The following is a 24,689-nucleotide window of genomic DNA, read 5'->3' on the forward strand; positions in this document are numbered from 1 at the left end:
GGTGATATGTTGTCTCAGGAAGTGTTGTTGGAGCTCCCTTGTGAAGCGTAAAAGCAATGTTAAAGAAGAAATCCTTCAACATCCTGCTCTCTCAACGAACAAACCCTCACATTACAGTGTTGGGGGGGCTAAAAGCAGCACACAGCTGTTATTGAGCGTAATTCAGAGGTCAAAGAGGCCTTTCATTTTATTCCCAAATTACTCATTGACAGCTGCTACTGTGCGGAGATGTTGATGTTCACTTACCATAATGCTCCACTTTTTAACAATTACATTCTTATTTAAGATGCAGCATCTCACATTCCATTCTTAATATATTCATCTTCATAATGGTTACAATTAAAGTCTTTGGTTTTAGTGCAGTCATCTGTTACAGAAGGACTGATGTAATTTATTAAAGACTTCTTTTAATCAGAAGTCTCATTATTATAGTCCATCACACAAATTCCAATTTGGGGTGCCTGAAAGAAACTATGGCGTTGTTATTACTTAGGCAGTTCAAACAGCTTCCACTGTAGTGTTTTTTTTTAATAATATAATTGCTACAATGGATTTGAAATAAAACAATAAAGATGTCAAAGATATGCTATTTAGGAATTACAAACATATTATGCAGCGTCGTTGGATTTTCATTGGCTCAAAAGCATTTGGACAAATGGCATAATTTGTCAAATACAATTATCAAAGATTTGTAGTAAATGACGTCCTGAAGTCTGGAGGCAAATGAGCATGATCCAATTTCTTCACTGGAGATGCTTTGCCAGGTCTTTATGCATCCGCTTTCACTCTTGGTCCCTGTGAGTGATTCTTACTGTCTGACCGGAACGCTTCCTAATTGGAATTAAGATCAGCCAACTAAGTTGGCTATCTAAGAAAATACTGGTTAATTGTGTTTATTAATGATGTAACTCCTGGCAGAAATAAAAAGATTAATTCTGAGGTGTATTTGGATATGCACTGTTGACATTCTGACATATTGAAATCAATAATGTACATCAACATACAGGGGAAGCAACTTCGACTTCAGAAGGCAAACAACTGGAATATTCAAAGAATGAAAGTTAGTCACCTCATCTCAACCCTACAGAGGATGTTTTTTAATTGAAAAAGTATGGTTACATTTCCAATTACCTATATTCATTTACTATTTACAATAATATTATTGAGCTCTCGGCTGAGCTGATCTTAATGGCTGTAGTTCTTCAATTGCATCTTGATTTTTAAAAAATCATAAAATGAGCTACTTGGTGACTGTTGTGAACCTGCAAAGAGAGCCTGCTTCACAATCTCTCGTCTACTTCACAACTAAGTCCTTCCCCAAAGTTGGATCTTTTTTATTCATTTTTTATTTATTTTTTTCCAAAGTTGGATCTATATGATTGTCCAATGTGTCTTTCAACGATGACTAATCTAAGTAAGCCGTCTAGCCCAACTTGGTTGATTACTTAATTGATTAGGAGTTGTGTCCATAAAGTGTAAGTGCAAATTATGAGTCTGATCATGTCAGCATTCGACAGCATGCAAAAGGTCAAGTTTACAAACCATTAGATAAACTTTTTCTGGGGAAAATGTCAAAATGTATTGGTATTTTTTATTTATTTTTTTATTTTTTTTTTTAAAGGAGAAAACCCGTACAACAGATTTAAATTAGAAAAATGACGGTGTTCATCTAATGATGGTTTTAGTCAAATATAATAATTTACTTAGAATAAAGCAAGATGCATAATTATTGTTTTGTTTTTGTTTTGTTTTTTCAAATGTGGCTATATCTACAATTAGCCACCTCTGCCTCTTTGCCCTTCAGATCCTGCACATTATTTTTTTGCAACTCACAAACACACCATTTTAAATATACAAGTGTGATTTCCAAATGAAAGAAGCCCAACAGCCAGGTGTGTCACCACAGGCGGCAACGCTATGAACTAGTGAGCCGCTTGCACTACATCATGTCTCCAGCAGCGTCCCCACTGCTTCCTGTTTCCCCTTCATTCCATCTCTCAGCAGGCAATGTTGATATGCCACTTTTTTTTTTGTTGTGTGTGTTTTTTTTAACAGGATAAATACGGACTTGTTTTGTTTTTTTAATCCTTTTAGCCCACATACCCTGAGTCAATGCAGTGGTTTATTTTAGAAAATCAAAACGGCAAATAGTTTCCCTCACTGCAACATAAAGCATATGTAGCTATTGCATTACCCAGTTAATCATGCTGTATTCATTTATGTGCTTCGACAAATCATGTTTGTGTGTCTTTGTATGAGAATAGAACAACTTTCAACAGAATAAAAGCAATAAAGTTATATTTTTTCACAGGGTGTTAGCAGTAATCTCCTGAAGCGGTGCCATTGGAACTTAACCCACCAAAATAATGTTGCTCAAAAATTTTAGCGTTGAACCTGATGCATTATGTCACAAGATCAAATTTTATGAGACTTTGCCCACTAGACAGCTCACAAGGTGGGTTTGTTTTTTTGAAAGAACACTTTCACATTGAATATAGAGCTTGCAAAAAGTAACATTAAATTGTGAAATGTATATATATATATATATATATATTTAGAGAGAGAGAGAGAGAGAGAGAGAGAGAGAGAGAGAGAGAGAGAGAGAGAGAGAGAAAATGCATAATTTCCCCCAAAAATTTGTTTCAATGGGTGTCACTATTCGTGGACCAGCCCGATCACTATTTCTCACAAATAGCGGATATCAACTGCAAATATATTGTTAAAAAAACAAAAACAATAACTTTTCAGTACACATAACTGTTACCAACATTAAGAACTCGTACTTTTTTTTTTCCACAAAAATCAACTCACTCAAAATGTTGCTATTATTGAGGGTCTATGTCCTGCATATCATTTCAAATCCACCCCAAAAAATATTATGCCTATTCCTGTTGTATTAGGGCAGTATAAGACAAATTAAAATTATACAGCTGACTCCTGCAAATTCTGCAGTTCTGCACCCACAGATTCGCATTTTCATCAATTTTTTTCCCATATTTTTTTTTTCTCGTTCTTTTAAGGGATTTTTATCCCCATTCCCCCCTGTTTACCGTGGAAAATATATTTAATATTTGTCAGCGTTGTTTGAAGAATATTTTGGGTTTGTGAGAGATTTTTATTTGTTTATTTTCTATCAATTTGGACCATTATTTTGGCTGATGTTTGATGGGCCTTAATCAGTATGGCCCTGTTTTCACTGTAAACGTGTCCTCCCACCCCCGAACATATACATTTTCAGTTTTCAAATATTTTACACATATCTAAGCAATTACTGGTAAACCAATTCAGCATTTTTTTTATTTTACAAACAAAAAGCAAGCATCAGCCAAGATGAGCTTCTTCTTCTTCTTCCACCCTTCATAATACTGTATACCTCTGGCATCTTGAATAATTAAAGTCCCGGATGTCGCCTTCTTTGCTGTAGAAAGGTAAAATAATTCACACTTCAAATACAAAGTTTGTCAGTTGTTTAATTATAAACCCACGCTTGACATTCAGTATTTGAGGGCTACGATGTGTTCCTATGACAACAGTGTTACTTTTTTTTTTCCTGGTGCTGTGTTGCTCTCTTGCTCTTACACAGAAAGCAGGCTCATCTATTTCCGTAGACAGACCGCAGTGAGTTGTGCCATAATTATGTAGAATTATCATTCAATATTATTTTGCTTTTCAGGAGCACTATTGGAAACAATCTCCTGTCTTTCTCAATCTGACATTTACCTAACACAAATCTGCCACCCACAAATTCCATCCCCATCCAAAATATAGCCTACCCTCAGATTTCTTCATTCCTGTCTCTGCAGCAATGCAACACACAGAGCCCAAAACACATGCATGCACACTGTCGCAGTCAGTTCCCCCTTTGCAATAACTCCTACAAAACGCCTGTCATCCTGAGTCATACAGGGAGTCAGCACAAGTAGATAGATCAATTTAGTGGAGAAAAGCTGTGGCTTTCTTTGAATGTAATGGCCTTTGATGTCAAAGCTGAGCTGCTTTACGGAACCCCATTGAAGCCAGTGCTCACGTATTTGTCATTTGGCTGCTTCCTATGCAGAGGATGTTGGCTGGAAACACTTGCGCTGTACTGCTTAGCTCCTTGTTCATTGACAAGTGTGGATCATGCACACCTACTCACACACTCTCCTGTCACTCTTCCTTTCATGTTGAAAAAGACTTCTATTCTTGCTTTGTGTAATTGATAGGCTCTTCCTGTTGGCAAAGAGAAAACAATCAATGACACATGGTCATTTCAGCTCGGAAAAGCCATACATATTAGGTAGTTTGTAATGTAGGATTGATGTGAATTTATGGCGTATTGCGTTTCTTTTACAGCTGCATAGTGCCCCCTGGTGGAAGAATGGCTTGAGTATATTTGTGTGGCCTTTTTCCAAGCAAATAGGATTAGCAAATGACTATGGATTCCACTGAAATGTGAAAATGAAGAAAGTCAGGTAGTACAATAATAACCTGATTTACAATAAACATCACAGGAAGGAGAACATTTGGGAGAATAATTATCTTAAAACACCACATTTGTCTTTGGCAAAAAGGGTTTAAACAATCATTCTACAGTTCAAATCAGTCGTTGTTCGATGATAGCTATTTTAATTAAAGTAATTTTAATTTCCAGCCACAAGAAATGATAACATTCTCAATCTTTTACTGTTCTACAGCAGCAGTACTTCACCGTTCTCTCAATAATTAAGTGTTTCCATGGTGATCCATGAGAGGCCTTTTACACTGCCATCAGTCCTCGGCTCAACCAAACGAAGCTATGCAATGTACTGCAAAAGAGCGCAGCGCTTTCATTTGGATTGTCATAGAAAATACGCCCCACCCCACCCAAAACCCGCAGAAAAATAAATGCCACTTTGAGGGAGGGATAGATACAAATCCGGCAGAAATGGATGTACAAACCCGGCGAGCAGTTTCATTTGACTGCTACTGAGGTGGTGCATCACAATCAATCAGTGGGCCGCCGTCTTTTGAGGCCGAAGCTTCAGTAATTTGATAAGAATCTTTCTTGAGAATATAATGTTTGATTTGCAGTCAGTGTCAATAATATTAATTATTTTCAAAAACAAAGGGCGCTTTACCCGCTTGAAAATGGGTACATTTTCCCAGCCCAGCAGAAAAAAGTCAGTTACCCAGTAGCGTCATCTCATCTATCCATTGTATTGGTTTATTTAGTGGGGTATGCTGTATTAGTACAACAAAAGGCGCGTTAGCCTTCTAAAGACAAAAAAACCTAACAAACTTGCAGAGCTATTGCGATGTAAAAAGTGAGACTGCAAATATGATTCACTATACAAAAGACAACATTTTAAGTCATTTTAATTTAAACTTTAATGTTACAAAACACACAGAAACTCAAGAGCATTTCTATAAATCACACAATGTATGGCACATTTGAGGTTGAACCACCCCCCAGAGTATTGTTATACTCAGTTAAGCCTTTCACAAATTGACATTGTATAACATGCAGCTTTGGCAACTCATGGAATGCAGCACTTAATCCATATAAAATGATAGCAGAAAGAAACTGTATGTTGTCATTATGTGTTGTATAACCTGTAAGACTCGCAGAATTTGCAATCAAAGGCACTCGAAGCGATATGATTGATGGTAGAGGGGCCACCGCAAAAGTGCTGGGACACTGTTTGGGCCAAATAGGTGTTATTGTAGAGGACCACAGTGGGGAATTATCCCTGACCACGGCCATTTCATTAAGCAGTTTTCCCTCAGTGCATGACGCTGAGCAGCCTAGATAGATGGAGCTGACATGATGACCTTATCATCATAATAAAACAAAACTGTTTACAGGCACTGAAAACATACAAACATGAATCCTTTGTACAGACACAGACACATGACACTTGTGCTTGACTTTCCACTGGCAATGCATGCACAAAAATGAAGGTTGTCAAATCCAGATGCTGAAACAATTTCATAATTATCCACCACAAATCAAGTTAGCAACCTGGTCTGTTGGCTTTCATTAAAAACAACATTGCCTTCAAGTAGGTGCAAGTTTACACAGAACACACAAATTCTTATTGCGACATTCACTAATACGAAACAGGGTAAAAAAAAAATTATATTCAAAAGTATAAAAACGAGCCATAGCAAATGGCTGCCATGGATAAGAGAATACAAGAAAGAGGTCAACAAGAGCATGGGGAAAATAGTCTACAAAGCCAATAAATGAATTAGAGGTGCAACAATTAATCTGCAACTAATCAATTATCAAATGAATTGACAACTTTTGATAATCTATTAATCATTTAAATAATTTTTAAATGTAAAATTTTCCAAATGCTCATAAAAGCATAATCGAGAAAAAACAATTGCTTTTGGAAAACAATGATCCACATTTTTTGCTGATTGATGTTACAGACCAAACAAGTACCAGTAAGTGAATTTTCTGTACTGTTAATTTGAAATAATGTTCCGTTTTAGAATTAAGAGATGGAAATTAAAACATACTTTTTTAATCTGATTATTAAAATAAGTTAATTATAGTCCTAAAAATGAATATTTGTTTATTTTATAAATCAGAAATTACTCATCATGTATGTGACATTATTACAATATTATAAATTTCAGTCATTTCAATTGTGATTTGAAACTGTAGTTCATGACTTTCAAACTTTATTTACCAGCTTTTGTGTGAAAACTGGAGAGTAACCAGCAACATATTTTGTTTTAACATTCTGCATGGTTAATTGCACTAGTGTCTACTGTACATATGTGCAGTGCAAACCACAAATTATTCATACCACGGGTATATTTTGAGTTAACATTTCATTTGCTGAATGGCTGTTTTACCTGGGAGTGAGACAAGAATGTGGCAAAAGTGTGTGTTGTGACACTCGTGATTTTTATCATATTTATTAAAAAAAAGATATAGAGAATTAGCTAGGTACAAAACCCAGCTAACTCCTTTAAAGTTTTGTTATAAATTAGTATTCATAGTTTTGACCATGATTTGATTTGGAGGTGTGACATGAAAAACAGTCCCTTTGTATTTCAGAGTAGATGAGCCCAAAAATTGTGATGCAAAGAACTCTGTGAGCTAAGCTTCACTCAAGTGTTATGTATGTACATACAAAAAATTTGACCCTCAGCCTTTTATCTCAGAAATTCCACCACAATGCTGCGTTTAGCTCTGAGAGAAGTACTCAAGGATGAGGCGTAGGTGACCTAGCCGGTCTTTAAGTAAAGAGAGGGAGAGGACTGTGGTTTGATAAGCAGGATCCAGCTGGAGGACAGACAGCAGCCACCAGCACCAAGCTGGACCGTTGGATGAGGCCTGGAAAACATAATAAATACATTAGCTGACATTTAAGAAAATTGCACATAGTGTATATAACCTGGGGTGAAAAGATACAGCCGTCAAATACTAATGACTATTCATGAGCCATACCAAAAGATCTAAACAATTACAATTATGCCGAGTGACTCATACAGACATGTAGTACAGTAATACTCAAAAAAGGGAATATATTCATAACTTTCTTCCTTGTAATATTTTTATTTTCACGTAAGGGTGTAACCATGCATGAATAGCACAACATTGCTCCCAAGAGGCTAAGGCAAGAACAGCAGGAACAGCCCGTATTTCAATGTATTTGCTTATGTATTTGTATTGTATTTGCAACCCAAAAATATTTTTTACAATACAATATGCTCTATGCAGCCCAACTAATCTAAACACGGAATTCTGATTAATTTTGCATTTGTGGAATTCGAGTAAAGGAGCAAAATCTACCCATTTTTAATCATCTCAGGGGCGACCATTTTGCCACCTGATGTCGACTGAAAATGACATCGCAGCTCAGACTCAGTTTGCAAACGTCACATGACCAAACTCAGATGAGCCTTGATTAGTCGTTACCTGAGCAACTGTGATGTCGTTTCGAGTCAACAGCAAGTGGCAAAATGGCCACTCCCTAAGATGGATAAAAACTTGTGGATTTTGCTGCTTAATTAGTATTCCACAAAGGCAATCATTAATCAGAATGCTGTGTTTAGACTAGTGAGGGAAGCGCATACAAAATAAGAAATGTTTTTGTTTGACTTCCAATTGAATACTTAGAAAACACTATCTTACAAAAGACAAACTTTTTTGTCTACACAGTAATTCAATATGGATTGGTACAATGAATGTAAATTGACATTTATGTTAAAAGCCCCTACCTGAATGTTCTCTTCAATACCGGGCATGATGCCATACTGCTTGTTGATCTGTTCTCTCATACGGCTGCCAAGGCGCTGGTACCAGTCCTGAGCCTGTTGATAGACACTGTCATGGAGACGCTGCAGGAGTTCCAATTCACTCCCTTCTACCTGTAGAAAGGTGGAAGCCATTTAGTTGATCCAATTACTCTCAACAGAAAACAGGAACTCTTTGAGCAAATCATACCTTGATATCCTCCAGATATTCAATATCAGCAGTGTGGTAGCCATCCCTTAGGCCTCGTTTTAAGACTCTGAACCTGTTGTAACCCACACTGTCTACATAGGAACGTCCATCAGGCAGTAGCTCCAGGCTAAGGATCTCCAGCATGCAGCCATAGTCTGCAAACCTTGGGAAACACAAATTCACCAATTGTGTCAACTTTCCTGTGACAAAATGTGGAGCCCGGCAAAAAAGGTTTTGCGAACCACTTTTTAAACTTCTCAAAACAAAACATTCATTGTGTATGTGGTGAGGGGCAGGGACCACAGAATAGAGTGTTGCTGGGCAGCACGGAGCAACACAGTCATCTTGATGCAACGGCAAGACGCCTCAAATTGGAAAATTTTCTATTAAGAGTGGCGGAGTTGTGACGTCACTGCTGCTATGTTGCAGCAACGAAAGCTAGATCTAGTCAAAATCTCAGTTTTTATGTCCTGGTGGGCTTTACGTCAACGCTTCCAAATATGGGCACGCTGGCAACCAGTTAGGGCTGTTCGATATTTTAGCAATAATTGAAATCACAACTATTCAAACGATTATTTATTTTTTGGTACAAGACAAGAAAACATTTAAGCATTTAAAAATATTAAGCCCAATTTAAAAAAAACACACATTATAATTATGTAAAATTTATTTTGGACCAAACAAAATTTATAATAATATTTATTTATTTATTGTTTATCTATTTATGTTGGCAAAAACTTGAAGTTGGAGTGCAGCATGTGCTCTGTGCAGTAGAACGATCATTTATTTTTTTGGTACGAAACAAGAAAATGTTTAAACGTAAAAAACATCACTTTGCCTGACCTCTGATCCAGACATTATATTAGTAAGATAGCGCTGGGTTATGCAAGTGTGAAACCAAATGAACATTTAGGGTTGCACAACTTGAACCAAACACAACAATGGGATGATTGAAAAACAGCTGTTAAAACAGATCAGTTTGAAAGGAGTATATTGTGTGTTTGCACAGACTCCTAATGCTTGTGTCATGTTCCTCCCACAGTCTAAAAATAAACAAGTGGATTCTTAATTGCCTGTAGGTGTGAATATCTGTTTGTGTATACTGTGTGTGCCCAGGGAAATACTGGCAACCAGTCTAAAGGGTGTATTCCGCCTTTTACACAACATCAGTGAACATGAGCAGGTAAAAGTTTGATTTGCCATTACTAGGTGGAAGAAATAAGAAACATGAAATATTCTCAAGAATCTACCTATTGAAATTGAAATTATGCTGTGGCCATTTTTAGATCAGTCATTGCATTTGACATGACGTAAAGTAAGTACATTTTTATCACATGGATCATGTTAGTGCAATGCAGTGAATGTATGATACTGATATTAGGTCACTAAAGACCAAATGAGTCTTGCCTTTCAAAATGTAATGATTAAGAGTGCATTACAATTCTCTTGTTGAGCGACTGAACCTCCATGCAGTATTATAGCCACAATATAAGATACAGCTAGAAAAAAATATATAAAAAATGTAAAATTGTCACTTGTTTATGTTTCAGATTACAATTCCATTTTCATTCTTGCAAGCAAAGTAAAACTCGGGGAAATATTGGTGGGAAATGCGAAAGCATGGCAGATCTCTCAGCAGACTGGTTAGCCTGCTGTTATTTTTCACCCCCTCTGAGTCACATATGACTGGTTTGATGTGTTTGTGCTGTCTGCTTGCATATCATTGCCAGGCATCAATTGTTGTGCTTTAGTGCGAGGAAAAAGTCAAATAAAAATGCGGTTCAATGTTATGGTTCAAATATTAAATTTGTGTGTTTGGCGTACCCTTTCCCATGTTCGTAACTGCACATGCCAAACTTCTTAGTTCCCGTTTCCATACAGCGACGCATCATCAGTCGGTATCGAGGCTCAAAGATGTGCAAGGGGCATGGCACACCAGGGTAGGCCACGGTGCAAACAAATATAGGGATGTCCTTTGTGAGGCTGTAGAAGAGAAGACAGATAAAGAGACAGGCAACAATAACATGATAACATCACAAGTGAATTGGAATCCGGAATCAATCCACAATGTAGATTACAATAAATGATTTTACGAGTTTTCCTTCCATGGCACCTACTTTGACAGTTCTGCCATCTCTGCCTCGTGTATTTGTTTCCTTTCAGCCAACTGTGAGGGGAAAAGGCCGTCCATGATATCCAGAACCACAACTGTGACGTTGTACTTCCTATTTTTCAAGTACTGCAAATAAACAAAGGAGGAGAAGGAGATTTATAGCCATGTTTAGATCTCAATGCTGTCAAAAAATGAACGTAAAATAAAACGGTGAGAATTTCACTTGTGTGCTCCGAACAAAATGTTTGGGTAGCCATTTTAAAGATTTCTGGGAAATGAAGTGCTGTGCAAACAATTGCAAAGTTTTTACAATTTGAATGATCTGTGTTATCCGAGTAGGTTTTTAACGTTAATAAAAAGCAATTCACTTATAATTAAGTATTGTGTACATAAAGTTCTGACAACAATACAAAGTATTTGTATGAATATATTCTGTAAATTGTTATGAAAAATAATTATTTAGCACGCATTAACATAAGTTTACACTGTATTGAGGACACCTGTATTTTCTTTAACAATGGGCTTTTCACTTCTTGTACATGAAGCAACATCGAAGTGACCTTGACTGATAAGCCTGCTCGGAACAGACTGCTTGCTTTCCTTTCTAGCTGACCGTCCCTTTTTCCTCCCAAAAAACCCTAACCAGGCAGCATAAAGAATCTTCCCATGATTCTTACTGCGCATTCTCTCACAGATCACTCACTATCTTGTAGACTGCTCTGTTAGACTGGCGTAAATTTGAAGCTTCAAATATAAAGAAACCCAAAAGACAAGTTGTTTTCCAGACTGTTTTATACATCTCACCTAACTACTGAAAATTCCACAACAAAATCTTCATTGTTAAAGATGCATTGCGGAGATTAAAGATTTTTGTACATCATGCATGTTCCAACAATGCCCAGCTGAGTACAGAGAGCCCTGACTTTTTAACTGTGACTAGCTTGTATCTTCCCTTCGAACACCCCACAGTTTCTGAAGGGTGGGGAGGTGGAGGGTGACAATCATGATCGACCCCGCGGACATTCAGTGTTGTGCGAGCTAGCACTTATGACACAATAGGGATGGAAACTGAAAAAAAACAAGAGGCTGGCTTTGAGAACTACCCAAACTCCAGCTCACACTCACACAAAAAAAAAACGTTTAAAAAAAAAACCAATAATATAACTAATATTCAAGCTCACACACTCACATGTGCACCATGCACAGGCTTGACAAGAGGCTGCAGTTACGCTTTAGGCCAGAGGTGGCAGTTGCAAAAAAAAAAAAAAAAGTGATAAATTCCGCTATACACATTAAAATCAATTTAATTGAATTCAAATTTCCCATAATTTCTTTGAATTCCAATTCTACTTCCTGCAATTGTGCTTCCCGTTTGCCACCTCAATTCAAACTCAAATTCAACAATTGAATTGGAATTTAGGGAATATTCTCTCAATTCAATTCTGAATTTTGTCCAGTCCTGGTAAACAATGGCTACTACCTCTTGTAGTGGCTGCTTGCAGAGTGGACAGCGGAGGTTGTGGTCCAGACTCCTCTCTATGCAGTTTTTACAGAAAGTGTGACCACATGGCGTGGTAACTGGCTCATGAAACAACCTTAAAAATGTATAAATATATGAAATCATCAAAACACAATGTCGTTAGGGTTATTATCTACTTGACAGACAACCATGGAGGGTACTCTAGTAATGTTGTTGTGAGAGAACAGGACACTGACCTGATGCAAAGAGGGCACTCAAAGTCTGACACAGTGAGTACGCTCAGAGTTTTATCTCTGAAGTGTAAACTGGCACCTTAGATGAAAGCAATTTTATGCATGAAGAAACATGAAATATTTGATCAAAAATATACAATAGACTGAATGTGTTGGAACAGAAAACAATGACTTGTGATTATAAAGATGATTATTGAGAACATCAGTGTTTATTGTAGTTTGTCACCGTACCTCTGCCATTCACATCCTCCTTTCTTGTCATCATCTCCTCATCGTCTTCACTGGCTGGCAGGAAGGAGACAGCTTGGCAGAGGCTGAGGCAGCACTCAGTGCTGGTGTCGTGATTCACTTTAGAGCTCTAAAGAAACACAGTTTTACAACTTGAAGATTTCCAGCAAACACCTCCCACCATGCAAGCATTCTTCTCCTCACCCCGTCTGGAGTACGCACCTGGTACGCGTCTCTCCTCTCTTTGCCCACTGCATCGCCATGTGGATGTTTGAGGGCCTCAGGGTGTGTTACCTGGGTGCCACTGAGGCTTGTAATAGGGTAGGAAGCCTTCAAGTAATCAGCCAACACCTGGATAATGCAGGAGACTTCCTCTGGCACTGAGATGCCCTCCGCCTCAAGGATCTGCAATTTTAACCCATATATTATCACAATTTTTTGTGATAGGACAACACAGAAAAAGTGTACGATAAAATACACCACCTTGGGTTGCGCCCAAATCGGTGGCAACTTGAACTGAGTAGCGGATTGGTCGTTGAAAAGGTACGCTGAATCAGAATTTTGTGTCATAGCACATTGTCCTCTATAGTGCAAATGCGTGAAAGCTACATACACACTACAATCAAGCAAATGCCCAGAAGTAGTTATGTGACCATTTTTTTGGGGACGGCTCATGCCTCAATCTGGTTCCTAGCCCCCGGCTACGACTAACACCGTCATAGCAATGGGAATATTTGACCGGCTAACTCCTCGCGGATGGCCTGCTGCCGCTATGCTAGCAACAAACAAAAGGGAGTTATCAAACTTGGATGCCGGACCTGAGAGATGAAATAGGTCAGCACTAGCTAGGATGAGGTTAGTAGCATCGTAGAGGGAAAAAAACATCCTTTCTTCTGTCGTTGGCCAGGAAAAGTAAGTTACTTTAAACTAAAAAGGTTAACCTTTCCGTGTGTTGATAAGCTGTGTCAAAGTGCCAGCCGGCATATGCTACACTCCGATATGTTTGTAGTACGTTTGAATAAGATAAGTGAATATGGCTTTATAAACATATGATCAAGATTAAGCGCTATATAAGTGCACTACTTCTTCTTTTGTTAAATTATGAAGTGTTGTTTGGCAAAAGTACATTGACTAAACCATTGAGGTCGATTCGGTCATTTGGTGGCTAATGTCAATAAGTATAGCGAAGGTGTAATATTGGTGCAAGTCTGAGCGCTAATATATTAGGTCCACAAAATTACACACAAATGCAAATAACTATCTAAATCTTGGCTACAAGGCAGGGAGTAAAAGGATGTTGGTTCAATACTGACTATTGACTGATCTGCTATCAACTAAACTGAAGATACTCCTCAAACAGGCCCATTTAGTAGTTTAAACATGAAGTGTTCAGCATTATGCAACTTATGAATTGCCATTTAACAAGGCAAATGTTCTTAAATGTGTTCTACTTTACAGCACACAGTCGGGGTGGTGTGAACAACCTTCTTGATCTGATTCTTAGCAGGAACAAAGTCAGCTTGCAGTTTGAGGCAATGATGAAACTGGATGAGGGATTCTGTCTGCTGAGCCATTTCCAACAGTATGTTCCCTTTACGAAAGAAGCCCTGTGTGTAGATAAAGGAGCATGGTCAGCGCACTACTACTCAAATAAGTCGATTATGTATGACAGGTTCTCACTGTAAGGAAATTACATGATTCAACAGTTAAAAAAAAAAAAGATGGATTACACAAAACATTTATCCCCACTACAAACATGGTGATTATGTGAGGTTGTGGTAGAAGTAGGTGTTTGCGTGGTATTAGCCAGTGGCATAAGAAAATAACAGTATCATAAGAATGTAGTTGAGCAACTAGAGTTCAATAAACAAGACAATGTCTTCTTTTTGAGAGAACAAAGATGCAGTAATAACAAAATTTGGAACATATCTGCAAAATCTAGTGAGATCCATAACACGAGCTACAGTATATTAACCTGGATGCATTTACAAAGATAATTACACAAAGTTTTAATTTAAATATAGGGGTGATTTGAGATAGAAGTTCAATTAATTCCGTGACCACACTCGTAACTCAAGTCATATTTAACAATTGAAATGAATGGAAATAAAACACACAGTAACGATATAAATAAATAGAATTATTTTTTTTACGTACTACATCGATTTAAATGCCATTATGCTGCTCTTTCAGGTGAGCCCGCCTTGGCCAGAAGAGAGCAGTATAAGACAGACAGATAGACATATTGTACTGCTCATTGACTCATCAGTAGTGATGGCAAAATGAAGCTTCATGAAGCCCTTGTAATATTTTTTGACTCCCCTAGATGGTGCTCTTGATTTAAATATAAAGGCTAGTGCAAAGGAAATTGATTACATTTCCACTGCATCTTTCAACCAAGAGTGGCATCTAGAGTCCGGGGGCTCCATCCATGGCCCGGGTCTCGGTGCTACGGGGGCCGGCGGGGGTGGCTGGGGTTTGGTGTCGTGCCCGCCCCGCTCCAGTGGGCGTCCTGGCACCTCGGGCGGGACCCAGTATCCAGGGGGCGAGCCCTATCGCCCCGCCGGACGGGTCCCATATGCCCGCCGGGGTCCTGGTGGGGTGGGTGGGGGCTTGGTGGGCCGGTGCGCCTCCTGCCCCCGCCCGGTTGGGGAGGGCCCCGCTGGTCACTCCTCTTAACTCACTACACTAGGTTTGCACAATACACTTTTATAGACATATAGGGCACATAACACACTTTGGGGGGTGGGGTAGGGTGGAAACACCGTCTTCACCCTACAACTCCCCTCCAATTTTAATACACCACACAACTTGCGTGTGGGGGGGGGGGGGGCTTGTGGGGGTGCCATCGGTTGGGGGCCGCAGTATAGAGCAGTGCTGCGGTCCCCTGTCCGTGTAACCCCCCCCCCCCCCCCCCCCGCCCTATCTATTTTTTTTAATGCACCACATACACTCAGTAACATGCTTGGGTGGCGGGTGGATCGGAGCGTGGGAATATCATTTCCATCGGCTCCGGTTCACCTGCTCCTAATTTTAATGCACCACACACACACACTTGTATATACACTGGGTGGGGTCACATTCACGGTTTAGGGGTAGAGTTCGCCAGTCGGCGAGCTGGCGGACTCAGTAACAGGGGTTAATTTTCACAAAGAACGCTGGGGTGACGACCGGGGCCTTCCCCCGCTACTGCCCCCGGTGTTCCGTCCTTCCACACGGCGGGGGGTGGGGTGGGCGCGGCTGCCCTCTCCGCTCCGCTGTCCGGCCCCTCTTCGGCGCCGGTGCCTGGGTGCGGGTGGTCCCCGGGGGCTGGGGGTCGGGGTTGGGGGGCTGCCGGTTGGTCGGGGTGGGGGCGGCTTTGTTGGGGGGGGGGGGGGTTGCGGGGTGGAGGGGTGATGGGGGTGGGGGGTGTCTGGGGGATTGTGGGCGGCTGGGGCTGGGTTGGGGTGGGTGGCGGGGGTGGATGGGGGGCGGGGGGTTGTGGGGGGTGCGGGGGTTGGGGGCCGGTGGGGTGCCTGGTGGGCCTGCAGTGCCCCGTCCTGCTGCGTTGGGCCGGGGGCGCGGGCCGTGTTGGGGCGGGGGGCGCTCCTGCTCCTGGGTTTGCTCTCCGGCCGGTGGCCCTGGCGGGGCCCGGGGGTCGTCCTTTGGCGCTGCCGCGGCCTGGGGGGCCCTGAGGTGTTGCGCTTGCTCTGTTCCGGCGGGGGTCGACGGCTCCCTTCTTTGGTGGAGATTTTCATGCATGCCAGATCCACCACACCAGCATCTACCGAAACTCAGACACAATCTGTTTCCTCCTCAGGTTATTGAATCGGTGGAGGCTGGTGTCTGCGGATCTCACGCGGCTTCGTCTGTCCTTCCTTCCTTTTCTCGGTCTCTCCTTTGGTCTCTTGAGGCCTTCCCTGATTTTATGTTTTTTGGATTTGTTGGGGTCTGGATGTTTCTTGGGCTGGGGAGGAGTTCTGGTGGGGGGTGTCTGGTCGGTGCTGGATTTCACCTTCCTTGGTTTTCTTTGGTCCCCTCGGGTCTGCTGGTGTTCGGTTTAGGTGAACGTTATGAGATTTTTTCTAATAGGTTTTCTGGTGAGCTAACAAATACACGCACGCACGCACGCACGCACGCACATACACATACTCACCCACACACACACAAAAAAAAAAATATATATATATATATATATATAAAAAATTTAAAAAAAGAGCAATGATGATGACATTTCCGAATGAAAAAAAAAAGAAAAAAAAAAAGAGTGGCATCTAGAGGAGTCAAAAAATATTACAAGTGCTTCATGAAGCTTCATTTTGCCATCACTACTTATCAGTACAGTACTCATATTAGTCATTCTTCACAGAGGAGAAAGAATATATGCCTGTGAGTAGCTGTTATCTTGTTTATCTACATATGTTGCTGCACTGTTCGTGACCAATCCAATGCTTGAAGGGTTATAGCGCCACAACATAGATGTTTAAGATAGTTGCCTGAAAGGCTATGTTATGTGATTGTTTTAAATACACAAGATGTCATTCTTAATTTAATGTTTAGTATGACAGTAAATTTAAACTGAGAGTAACAATAAACAGCTTGAAGCCTCTTTTTTTGAAAAATAGCTCACTATTGTCCAAAGTAGGGCTGGGCGATATGGCCCAAAATATAAAATCTCGATTTTTACAGACATTTAGGACGATTACGATTTCAATCGATTTTAATCTAATAAACCCAATAAACGTTTATTTAAAGGTTTCATTTATTCAAAAATAACTCCTGTGCAAAATGTACACTGTACAAAGGTATACTGATTCTAAATTTGTTTGAACATAAACTTAACATTCATAGTTTTTTTCTTAAATGCCACAATTAAGTAGTTGGTAGCTATTGTAAACATGTCTTGTAAAGCACACATCCTGCATTCTGCCACTTAAGCAAAATTACAACTTACAAAAACATTTGAATGTAACACAACATAAGAACAACAGCTTTTAATAATCCAAAAGACAAAATTTGATTTCACGATTTAGCAAATTTTCAACAATCCGATTTTTTAAATGACGATATATAGAATTAATTTGATTTATTGCCCAGCCCTAGTCCAAAGTGCTGCTTATTGTAAAGTGAGTTGAGTTCACTACCAACATCAACACTTGAATCTCAAGTCTGCGCGAGCAAGTCAAAGCAAAAATATTGGTCGAAAAACAATGCATTCTATCTCCAAAAACGTATGCGTTGAGTCACTCATATCTCAAGGCACCACTATGCATTTATCATTAATGGTAACATTATTATTAAGGGTGGTACTTTTTGCACTGCATTTCATCATACTGAGAAGTATTTTGATTTGAAAATTGTGGCTACCTCATCCAGCTACATAGAGGCTAATACTAATAATTATTTAGTCATTTTAATAATTAAAGGCTGGATGGATAATTTATTTTAAAAAAATAATTAAACTGTTAATTTAAAATTAATAATTTAATTTTATATTTTATTTATCATTATATAATTATAATACTAATACTAATGCTGTAACTCTCTAACAGTGTCACTCAAAACTAGGCATTAACATATTTGTAAAGGCTTTTTTTTTCTATTGGTTTTCATCAGATTTCGCAAGGCCTCCATGTCGGCAAATACACATTTTGAGTGATGATTTTCCTGCTGCATCTAACCCACCTCAGTCCATAAAGGCCGAACACAGCAGAGGTAGTCGAGGTCCGCCAGAGCATCAGAAAATTGCAGCAGGCCACAGTGTGCTTCAGCTCTGTACAGCTTCAGACTTGGGTCTTCTGGGACTAAAGATGAAATGAATGATGAATGAAGGAAGAAAAAAAACACATATTTATTCATTTATTTTGACATGCATGACATGCAAAACCTGTAATAAGGGCATCATCTTAAGCCATGTGGTGTTGCTTCCTTCTTATCAGGTGAAGACAGTGAGGTTACAAATACATTTTCAAACATGAAACAACTACAAATTGTATTTTAAATCAACACATTCTGTTTGCAAGCATGATTTGAGTCTGTATATAGACTCCATAATGAGCTTGTGATATAACAAGCTCAATTGTATGTGCCAAACAAGTGATGCCATGTGTTATAAAAACATTTACACAACAATAAAATGTTATGCGTCAACTAAAAAGTCAGGTTCACCTGTCCTGCCCCAGCAAAATAAGACTCATAGTACAATACTGAACTGAACAACTGTTACTTAAGGGCTGCCATACCAGTCATATGGGTTTTACTTAACATAATACTGTTTCCTGTTAGAGGTCCCACCCATACATTACAATTATGCATACATACCAACATTCTTGCTTATAAAAGTCAGGATTATGAAAGAGAGTGGGGTGGGGTACATTACATGTTCATAAGATCCAGTCCAAACCTGTGCTTCATATCGAAGCCATGGGTAATTATTACTATTGTGATGTATTTAACTAGATGTATTTAACTAGATTTACAAACTCTGGTCATTGACCTAAACAGCAGGCAAAACAAAGAAGAAAGTTACTTTATCACTGGTGCATAAGAGGTTGTGAATTTTTTTTTTTCCCCCGCCCAATCTTGGCTGAAAGATGTCAGTTCATTTCGATCAACTCTGCATCATTGCTTTTTAATGGTTCGGTTCCAGGTTAATTTATTTTGTGGCACATCTCACAAGAATGTAGATTACAAAACCAAGCAAAATGGCATATCATTTTGTACAATCTGATTTTTTGATGCAGCCCTTCATTCTGACTCCTTGTCCTGCTTAAACATCAATCACATCAGCATCTTTACAGCAGTTACTTAATGTGGCTTTTATAGGGCCACCGATACCATTTAAAGGTTAATATCGAGCATCAAGTTTGTTTCAGTCTGTTTATCTTAAAAATACAAACACACCGGTTTAAATCATTTCTATTTCAACGGCGATGCCTTGTTAGTGAAACCAAACATGACACAAGAAAAGTTAAAAGTTTTATTAAGTACTTCTTGCCTTACCTTGCTGTATTGCGTCATTGGCGACGCGTAAAGCTTCCTGGTACTGCTTGGCGCGGAGCTTCTCCTGCAACTGGCAGTTAATCTTAGCGTCCTCGGGGCAGCACTTTTCAATGACACTGATGAGCAAAACATTGTTCTTGGCGTTTCTCATTTCCCTCTGTTTTAACCTCTCTTTACAAATCGGGCATTTGGACGGGAGGTAGGTCCCCGCGCACCTCCTGCAGAAGGTGTGACCGCAGGCTATAGTCACCGGCTCCCATATCGGGAAGAGGCAGAGTCGGCATTCCAACAGCTCCATGGTGGTGGTGGTGTGTCAGCACAGTATCCCGCGCGAGAACTGGTCTTCCCCTTAGAGTCTAGCACACGGGAAGACTTTCCTCCTCGGCTGTGTGTCATTCACTGTATGAATAACACTGCAAAAGGTGTACGCGTCCCCACTTAACCTCGTTAGCTTTTCGGCTAAGTTGAGCCGCTTTTTATGGCCTTTGCTTATCTAATGTAGGCGTTCTGAGACAATTCGTCCACATTAATAATGTAATAATGCAGGATTTAGCAACCATGACGTACGTGTTTCCCTCTCCATCAGGTAAAGAAAAAAACTCAGCTTCTTTTGAGTTAGCCGCTCCTCTCACCGATCCAAACACAGTCAATGACTCCACGAACAGGAATATGTTAAATGTTCTTGTGGCTTCCTCGGTCCGTGGATTGCCCTCTTTTGTTGGATACTACGCACGAGGGCATATTTCCAGGTTACTGTGTTACACCATTACGTTACATAAATAAAGATCACGTGACGTAGCAGCGAACGCGCTGATTGGCCAAGCAGCTCGCCGTCAGCCCTGTTGTGAAACCCACAGTCCCGGAGTTTCATAACATAATTTGGGGGTAAAAATGTATGGAATAACAAAAACCTAGGGACGAATGTTATCACAATCGCGTGCGTTTTGTCAATTCTGCAGATAATTCTAAAGCAGACAATGTGTGAAACACAGTGGATGGAATTCCCAAGTCAAGATACCAGGGGTGGGGGCGATGCTAGGGGAATCTGATTACTGGATAGATTTGGCCTATTGTTAACAGTGTGCCGTGAATTTCAATTGACAATAACATATAAGGTCAGGATGGAAGACGTTGATAATACATAATTACAAAAACGATAAAGTTGTTGCATATCAGCGGTGCAACTCGTCTCGTGGACAATCTATTATTGTTATGAGTAGTCAGGACACTTACACAATCAGAAAAAGTGCTGTATTCTAATATCTGTATTGACACTGACTGACAGGTTATTCAAAATAAAATAAAACTTTTTTTTTCTTCTATCTTTCGTCCAGTAGATTGCCAAGAAGAAAAAACAAGGCAGGACGATGTAGTGTCTACACAACTGCAAACACGTTTGGAAACAAATTATCAGTCTGATAGAATCAATCAAACCTGTGCTTTTTTTTTTTTTAAAGGCCATATTGTATGTTGTACCAGATATCATGGATGCTCATTCTGCATGCTCGTCATTCACATCGGGGTCACGACCTTACTGCAGTTTGTTCTTACCGATTTGAGTGGGCAAATTATCCCATTCAAACAGCATCTGGCACTTCGGGGAGGTGTTGTCTTCAATGATAAACAGTACTGATCAGATAAGTGTGTATGACAGATGGGTGAGTGATTTACTTACATCACAGTTTTGAGTCAAGTGGCCCATGTTGGCCATGGAGTTATAGTATGGGCAAGCCTATATGGGACAATGAACACAGGTATATTTCATGTCATTTTCAGTGCTCTGCAATACATAATGAGAAGCTCTAATGTAGTGCCATTTATTCACAACCATTCACCTAACGTGACAGCATAATACCGCATCATGACACTGCATGGCCCCATGTTCCAAGAATCTGTTCACAATTCCTGGAAGCTAAAAACATCCCAATGCTTGCATGGCTCAAATACTCAGTCACCCACTGTGCATGTTTGGGATGCTTAGGATCAACAATCCAGCATCTTTGCAGAGCCAGTGAAGAGTGGACCGGTTAACAGCCTTGTCAACTCAATGCTGAAGACGTGTTACACTGTGGCCTTTGATTGTGGGCAGCCAAAGGAACCCTTGTGCAATAATCATGCTGTCAGATCAGCATCTTCATATTAATGCACCTGGGAGGCAGTTGGATTTCTTCATATATGAGGAAGTTATTTTTCTTAAAACATTAGCGCTACCTAGAATATATTTTTTCCATTATAGGTAAAAAAACAACATGACAGCAAAGCAGGGATTCTACCAAAAACAATTTATAGAGCTGTTGAACAATAAACATTTTAATCTGATGAATCACATCTTAGAATTTTGATTAATCACGATTATAAACATTTGCCCGCTAAATTTGAAAAGCACCTGTTGTGTTAATTCTTTTGACATTTAATGTTATGACATCTTCAAAAAAAAGTATCCACTGCACACTCAACCTCCTCTTTTTCTAATAAGTTAATTACTTGCATAGTTTAAAATAAAAAAATGATCCCAATATTTTGACATTAACAAATATTCTGAATGTCATACACAAACATTTATTAAATGCTTTCCTTTAAAACATGTAGTTGTTTATTGCTCAAACACTACCTGTGCTACCTTCAACATAACCATCCGCTGTCAAGCTAAAGGATCATCTGCAGTAAAAATAGTGAGATTAATCTGCGCTAATGCGATATTTTTTTGTGATTAATCAATGAGTTGACGTTTTAACTTTGACAACACTAAATTTGAGACGAGCATTGTTTGACTTTAAACATGCACAACGACTTTTCCATTACTGTAGACAAGAGCAAATGTCCAGAGTCGGCATAAAACATAACCATATCATTCAGTGTGGTAATGACGTTCAGACAACTGTTCTTTTAGCTGAAAATATTTTTATTAGATTAAAAAAGAGAAACTGGCCACCCTACTCCTGTGTAATTTTCAGTTTGCTTCCTCCATAGTCCTGTACAGGTTTGATTATTTGATGGATGATGGATGGCTAAGTGTCTTTCCTGAGGCCACAAAGCAATACAAACAAAGCTTTTAAATAAACTCAACTCAAACCAAAGGTGTCTTTTAGCACAACGAGAAACTGCTGTGTAGATAGTGAGCGAATACTAGGCAATTTTGTCAATAATACTGCACATGGCTGCATCTTTGTCCCACATTTTGTCCTTTTTGATGGTAGGTGTAGTCTTGTTGTGGACACCTGTTGCCATACAGCTTGCTCCTGCTTCGTCCACATCCATGGGTTTCGTTTTCAGCCTTGGGGCTTGCCCAGACGGCCCGACACCGCTCCCAGCTAGCAGAGTTCTTGTTCCATCACCAGCACTGCTGTCAGTGCCCTCCAACTGAGGTAAGTCATCAGGCAGAGAGGCAAGGCACCCCTGGATCATCTCCACGACCCGCTCCAGGTGCTTTTGGAATCTCTCTGCTGTATCGAGTCTCTGTCGTTTTTGAACTTCCATCATCACACGCAAAGTCTCCCGGGCTTGATGTGGCCTATACTCATTTATCAGGTGATGCAGGTGAACAAACAGAAGTTTTAAGTCCTCCAGCTTTTCTTCTCGCTTTATACTGCCAGGGCTCTTGATGAGGATGTCCAGAAGGTCCAGGAAGTTCACCAGAATAGACATGTTCAGCTTCTTAAGCTCACGTTTGTGGTCAAATTGCACAGGATGGAGCCTCTCGATGCCTTGGGTCTCCAGTGGGCGAATGATCAGGTCATCACACTGGAACTGGTTGCCAAACATCATGTAGCTGTCTCGGATGGGTGGCGGTGGTTTGGGAGCAAAGCCCTTGCTGACATTTTCATCTGTGTACTCTTTGATGTATTGCATAGGTGGAGGAGGCAGGGCGCTAACCTGCTGTGGTTCACCCATGATGGTGGTCTGAAACAAGAATAAGAATGGCTCTCGTCAACAAAGAAGTGGTGGTGTCAAGTAGTAAATACCTTACCATTAAAACAAACTTAGCACATCAACCATAACATTATTATTCACAGGTGTTTTCATGCCTCTAACATTATTTTAAGATCAATTTAATACATAGAGGTGAAGCAAAGCAAATTTTTTTTTTAGATATACTGTATACAGGTTACATAAAAACAAAAACCAATACAGGAGCTTATTTTATTTTATCAGTGTCGCTTCCTAATTTTACACATCTGTATTAATGATTCATTTTCTACATCTAAAAAAAATGATTAATGCCTGAGAAGATTGAAATATGTTTCCAGCAACGCGTTCCCATATACAGTACTGCCCTCAATGAAATTTGAGTGGTCAGACGCAAATGCTGGCCGGCATCACGAGCGCAGTGTTAAAAAACGACAATTTTGCTCCTATGCCCATTTCGCCGTGGTTTGTTGATGTGAACTTTTCAGGGCATCGTGGCAGCCAATCGGCGTACTTGCTACGTCATATGCAGCAGGGGCACAAGCAGACAGGCAAATAAAGTGTGTGTATATGTATGTATGTATGTATGTATGTATGTATATGGGACAAAGTCACTTGAAAATGATGGAACCCTGAGGATGTTATGGTAAATCATAGAGAACAAACATGAGAACGTTGACAATTTAAAATATATACAATTGGATTTCAATTCGAATGAAAAACGAAGTGGATATTTTGCCGTAAATGGTAACTCGCCACCGAGCGCAATTTTGCCGTAAATCGCGCAAGAACTACAAGTACAAATTATGCTCCATTTAATATGTACAAGCTCGTGTCATGGTTATGGTTAAGGTAGTCAATCCAAAAGTATCCCGCTCTAGACATAAAAGCAAACAAACAAACTACAATTTCTTGACAACAGCATATATGGTATTCGCTATATTATTTATGCAACCGCCAAACTGTTTGAACGGTTGCGTACCGGGTTAAGCAAACACAGCTAGCTTTAACAGCGACATACACAAAATCGCCTCTACATAAAAACGTTTCACCATGAATGTGAGAATATTTCACTAGACAGAAATGCTAAGTTTAAAGTAGTTCTACTTGCCTCCGAAGTGACTCTTCGGGCCCGACTACGGTGACGCTTTGATGGAAATGTGAGTGTACAGGATAGCACTCGAACAGATAGCTCGTTTGCTACCCTGCGCTACTACGGATAGGCGAATGATTGTGTTGTGATACCATTGGCTGAGAAACCCTCGTGATCCTGTTTGGTCGTTTGGATTGGCCAGCCTCTATTCGTGACGTTTAAAGCTG

At 39.8% G+C, this 24,689-nt stretch overlaps 2 protein-coding genes across 2 annotated transcripts; both read right to left on the minus strand.

The window, feature by feature from the left end:
- Nucleotides 1-6,098: 6,098 nt before the first annotated feature.
- Nucleotides 6,099-20,232, minus strand: lonrf4 (LON peptidase N-terminal domain and ring finger 4). The gene is made up of 12 exons (XM_086084880.1): nt 19,464-20,232; nt 18,147-18,265; nt 13,967-14,089; nt 12,705-12,887; nt 12,486-12,612; nt 12,258-12,333; nt 12,022-12,136; nt 10,546-10,667; nt 10,253-10,411; nt 8,429-8,591; nt 8,203-8,352; nt 6,099-7,315 (listed from the first exon to the last, which is right to left on the minus strand). The coding sequence occupies exons 1-12, from the start codon at nt 19,759-19,761 to the stop codon at nt 7,166-7,168; spliced, it is 1,785 nt and encodes a 594-aa protein (XP_085941006.1). The 5' UTR covers nt 19,762-20,232; the 3' UTR covers nt 6,099-7,165.
- A 1,584-nt stretch (nt 20,233-21,816) lies between these two features.
- On the minus strand, nt 21,817-24,596 carry med7 (mediator complex subunit 7). The gene is made up of 2 exons (XM_086084963.1): nt 24,481-24,596; nt 21,817-23,363 (listed from the first exon to the last, which is right to left on the minus strand). The coding sequence occupies exon 2, from the start codon at nt 23,352-23,354 to the stop codon at nt 22,590-22,592; it is 765 nt and encodes a 254-aa protein (XP_085941089.1). The 5' UTR covers nt 23,355-23,363; nt 24,481-24,596; the 3' UTR covers nt 21,817-22,589.
- Between the last annotated feature and the right edge of the window lie 93 nt (nt 24,597-24,689).

This window comes from Leptonotus elevatus, chromosome 9 (assembly GCF_054856555.1).
Source record: "Leptonotus elevatus isolate MCC_2025b chromosome 9, RoL_Lele_1.0, whole genome shotgun sequence".
Lineage (NCBI taxonomy): Eukaryota > Metazoa > Chordata > Actinopteri > Syngnathiformes > Syngnathidae > Leptonotus > Leptonotus elevatus.

What these genes read in the sequence shown, in the direction of transcription:
- lonrf4 (XM_086084880.1), bottom strand. Translation starts at nt 19,761, where the DNA reads ATGGAGCTGTTGGAATGCCGACTCTGCCTCTTCCCGATATGGGAGCCG. An exon ending in TTCGGCCTTTATGGACTGAG is followed by an intron (nt 14,090 to 18,146) that starts GTGGGTTAGATG and finishes ATCTACACACAG; the next exon opens with GGCTTCTTTCGTAAAGGGAA. An exon ending in AATATCTGGAGGATATCAAG is followed by an intron (nt 8,353 to 8,428) that starts GTATGATTTGCT and finishes ACCTTTCTACAG; the next exon opens with GTAGAAGGGAGTGAATTGGA.
- med7 (XM_086084963.1), bottom strand. Translation starts at nt 23,354, where the DNA reads ATGGGTGAACCACAGCAGGTTAGCGCCCTGCCTCCTCCACCTATGCAA.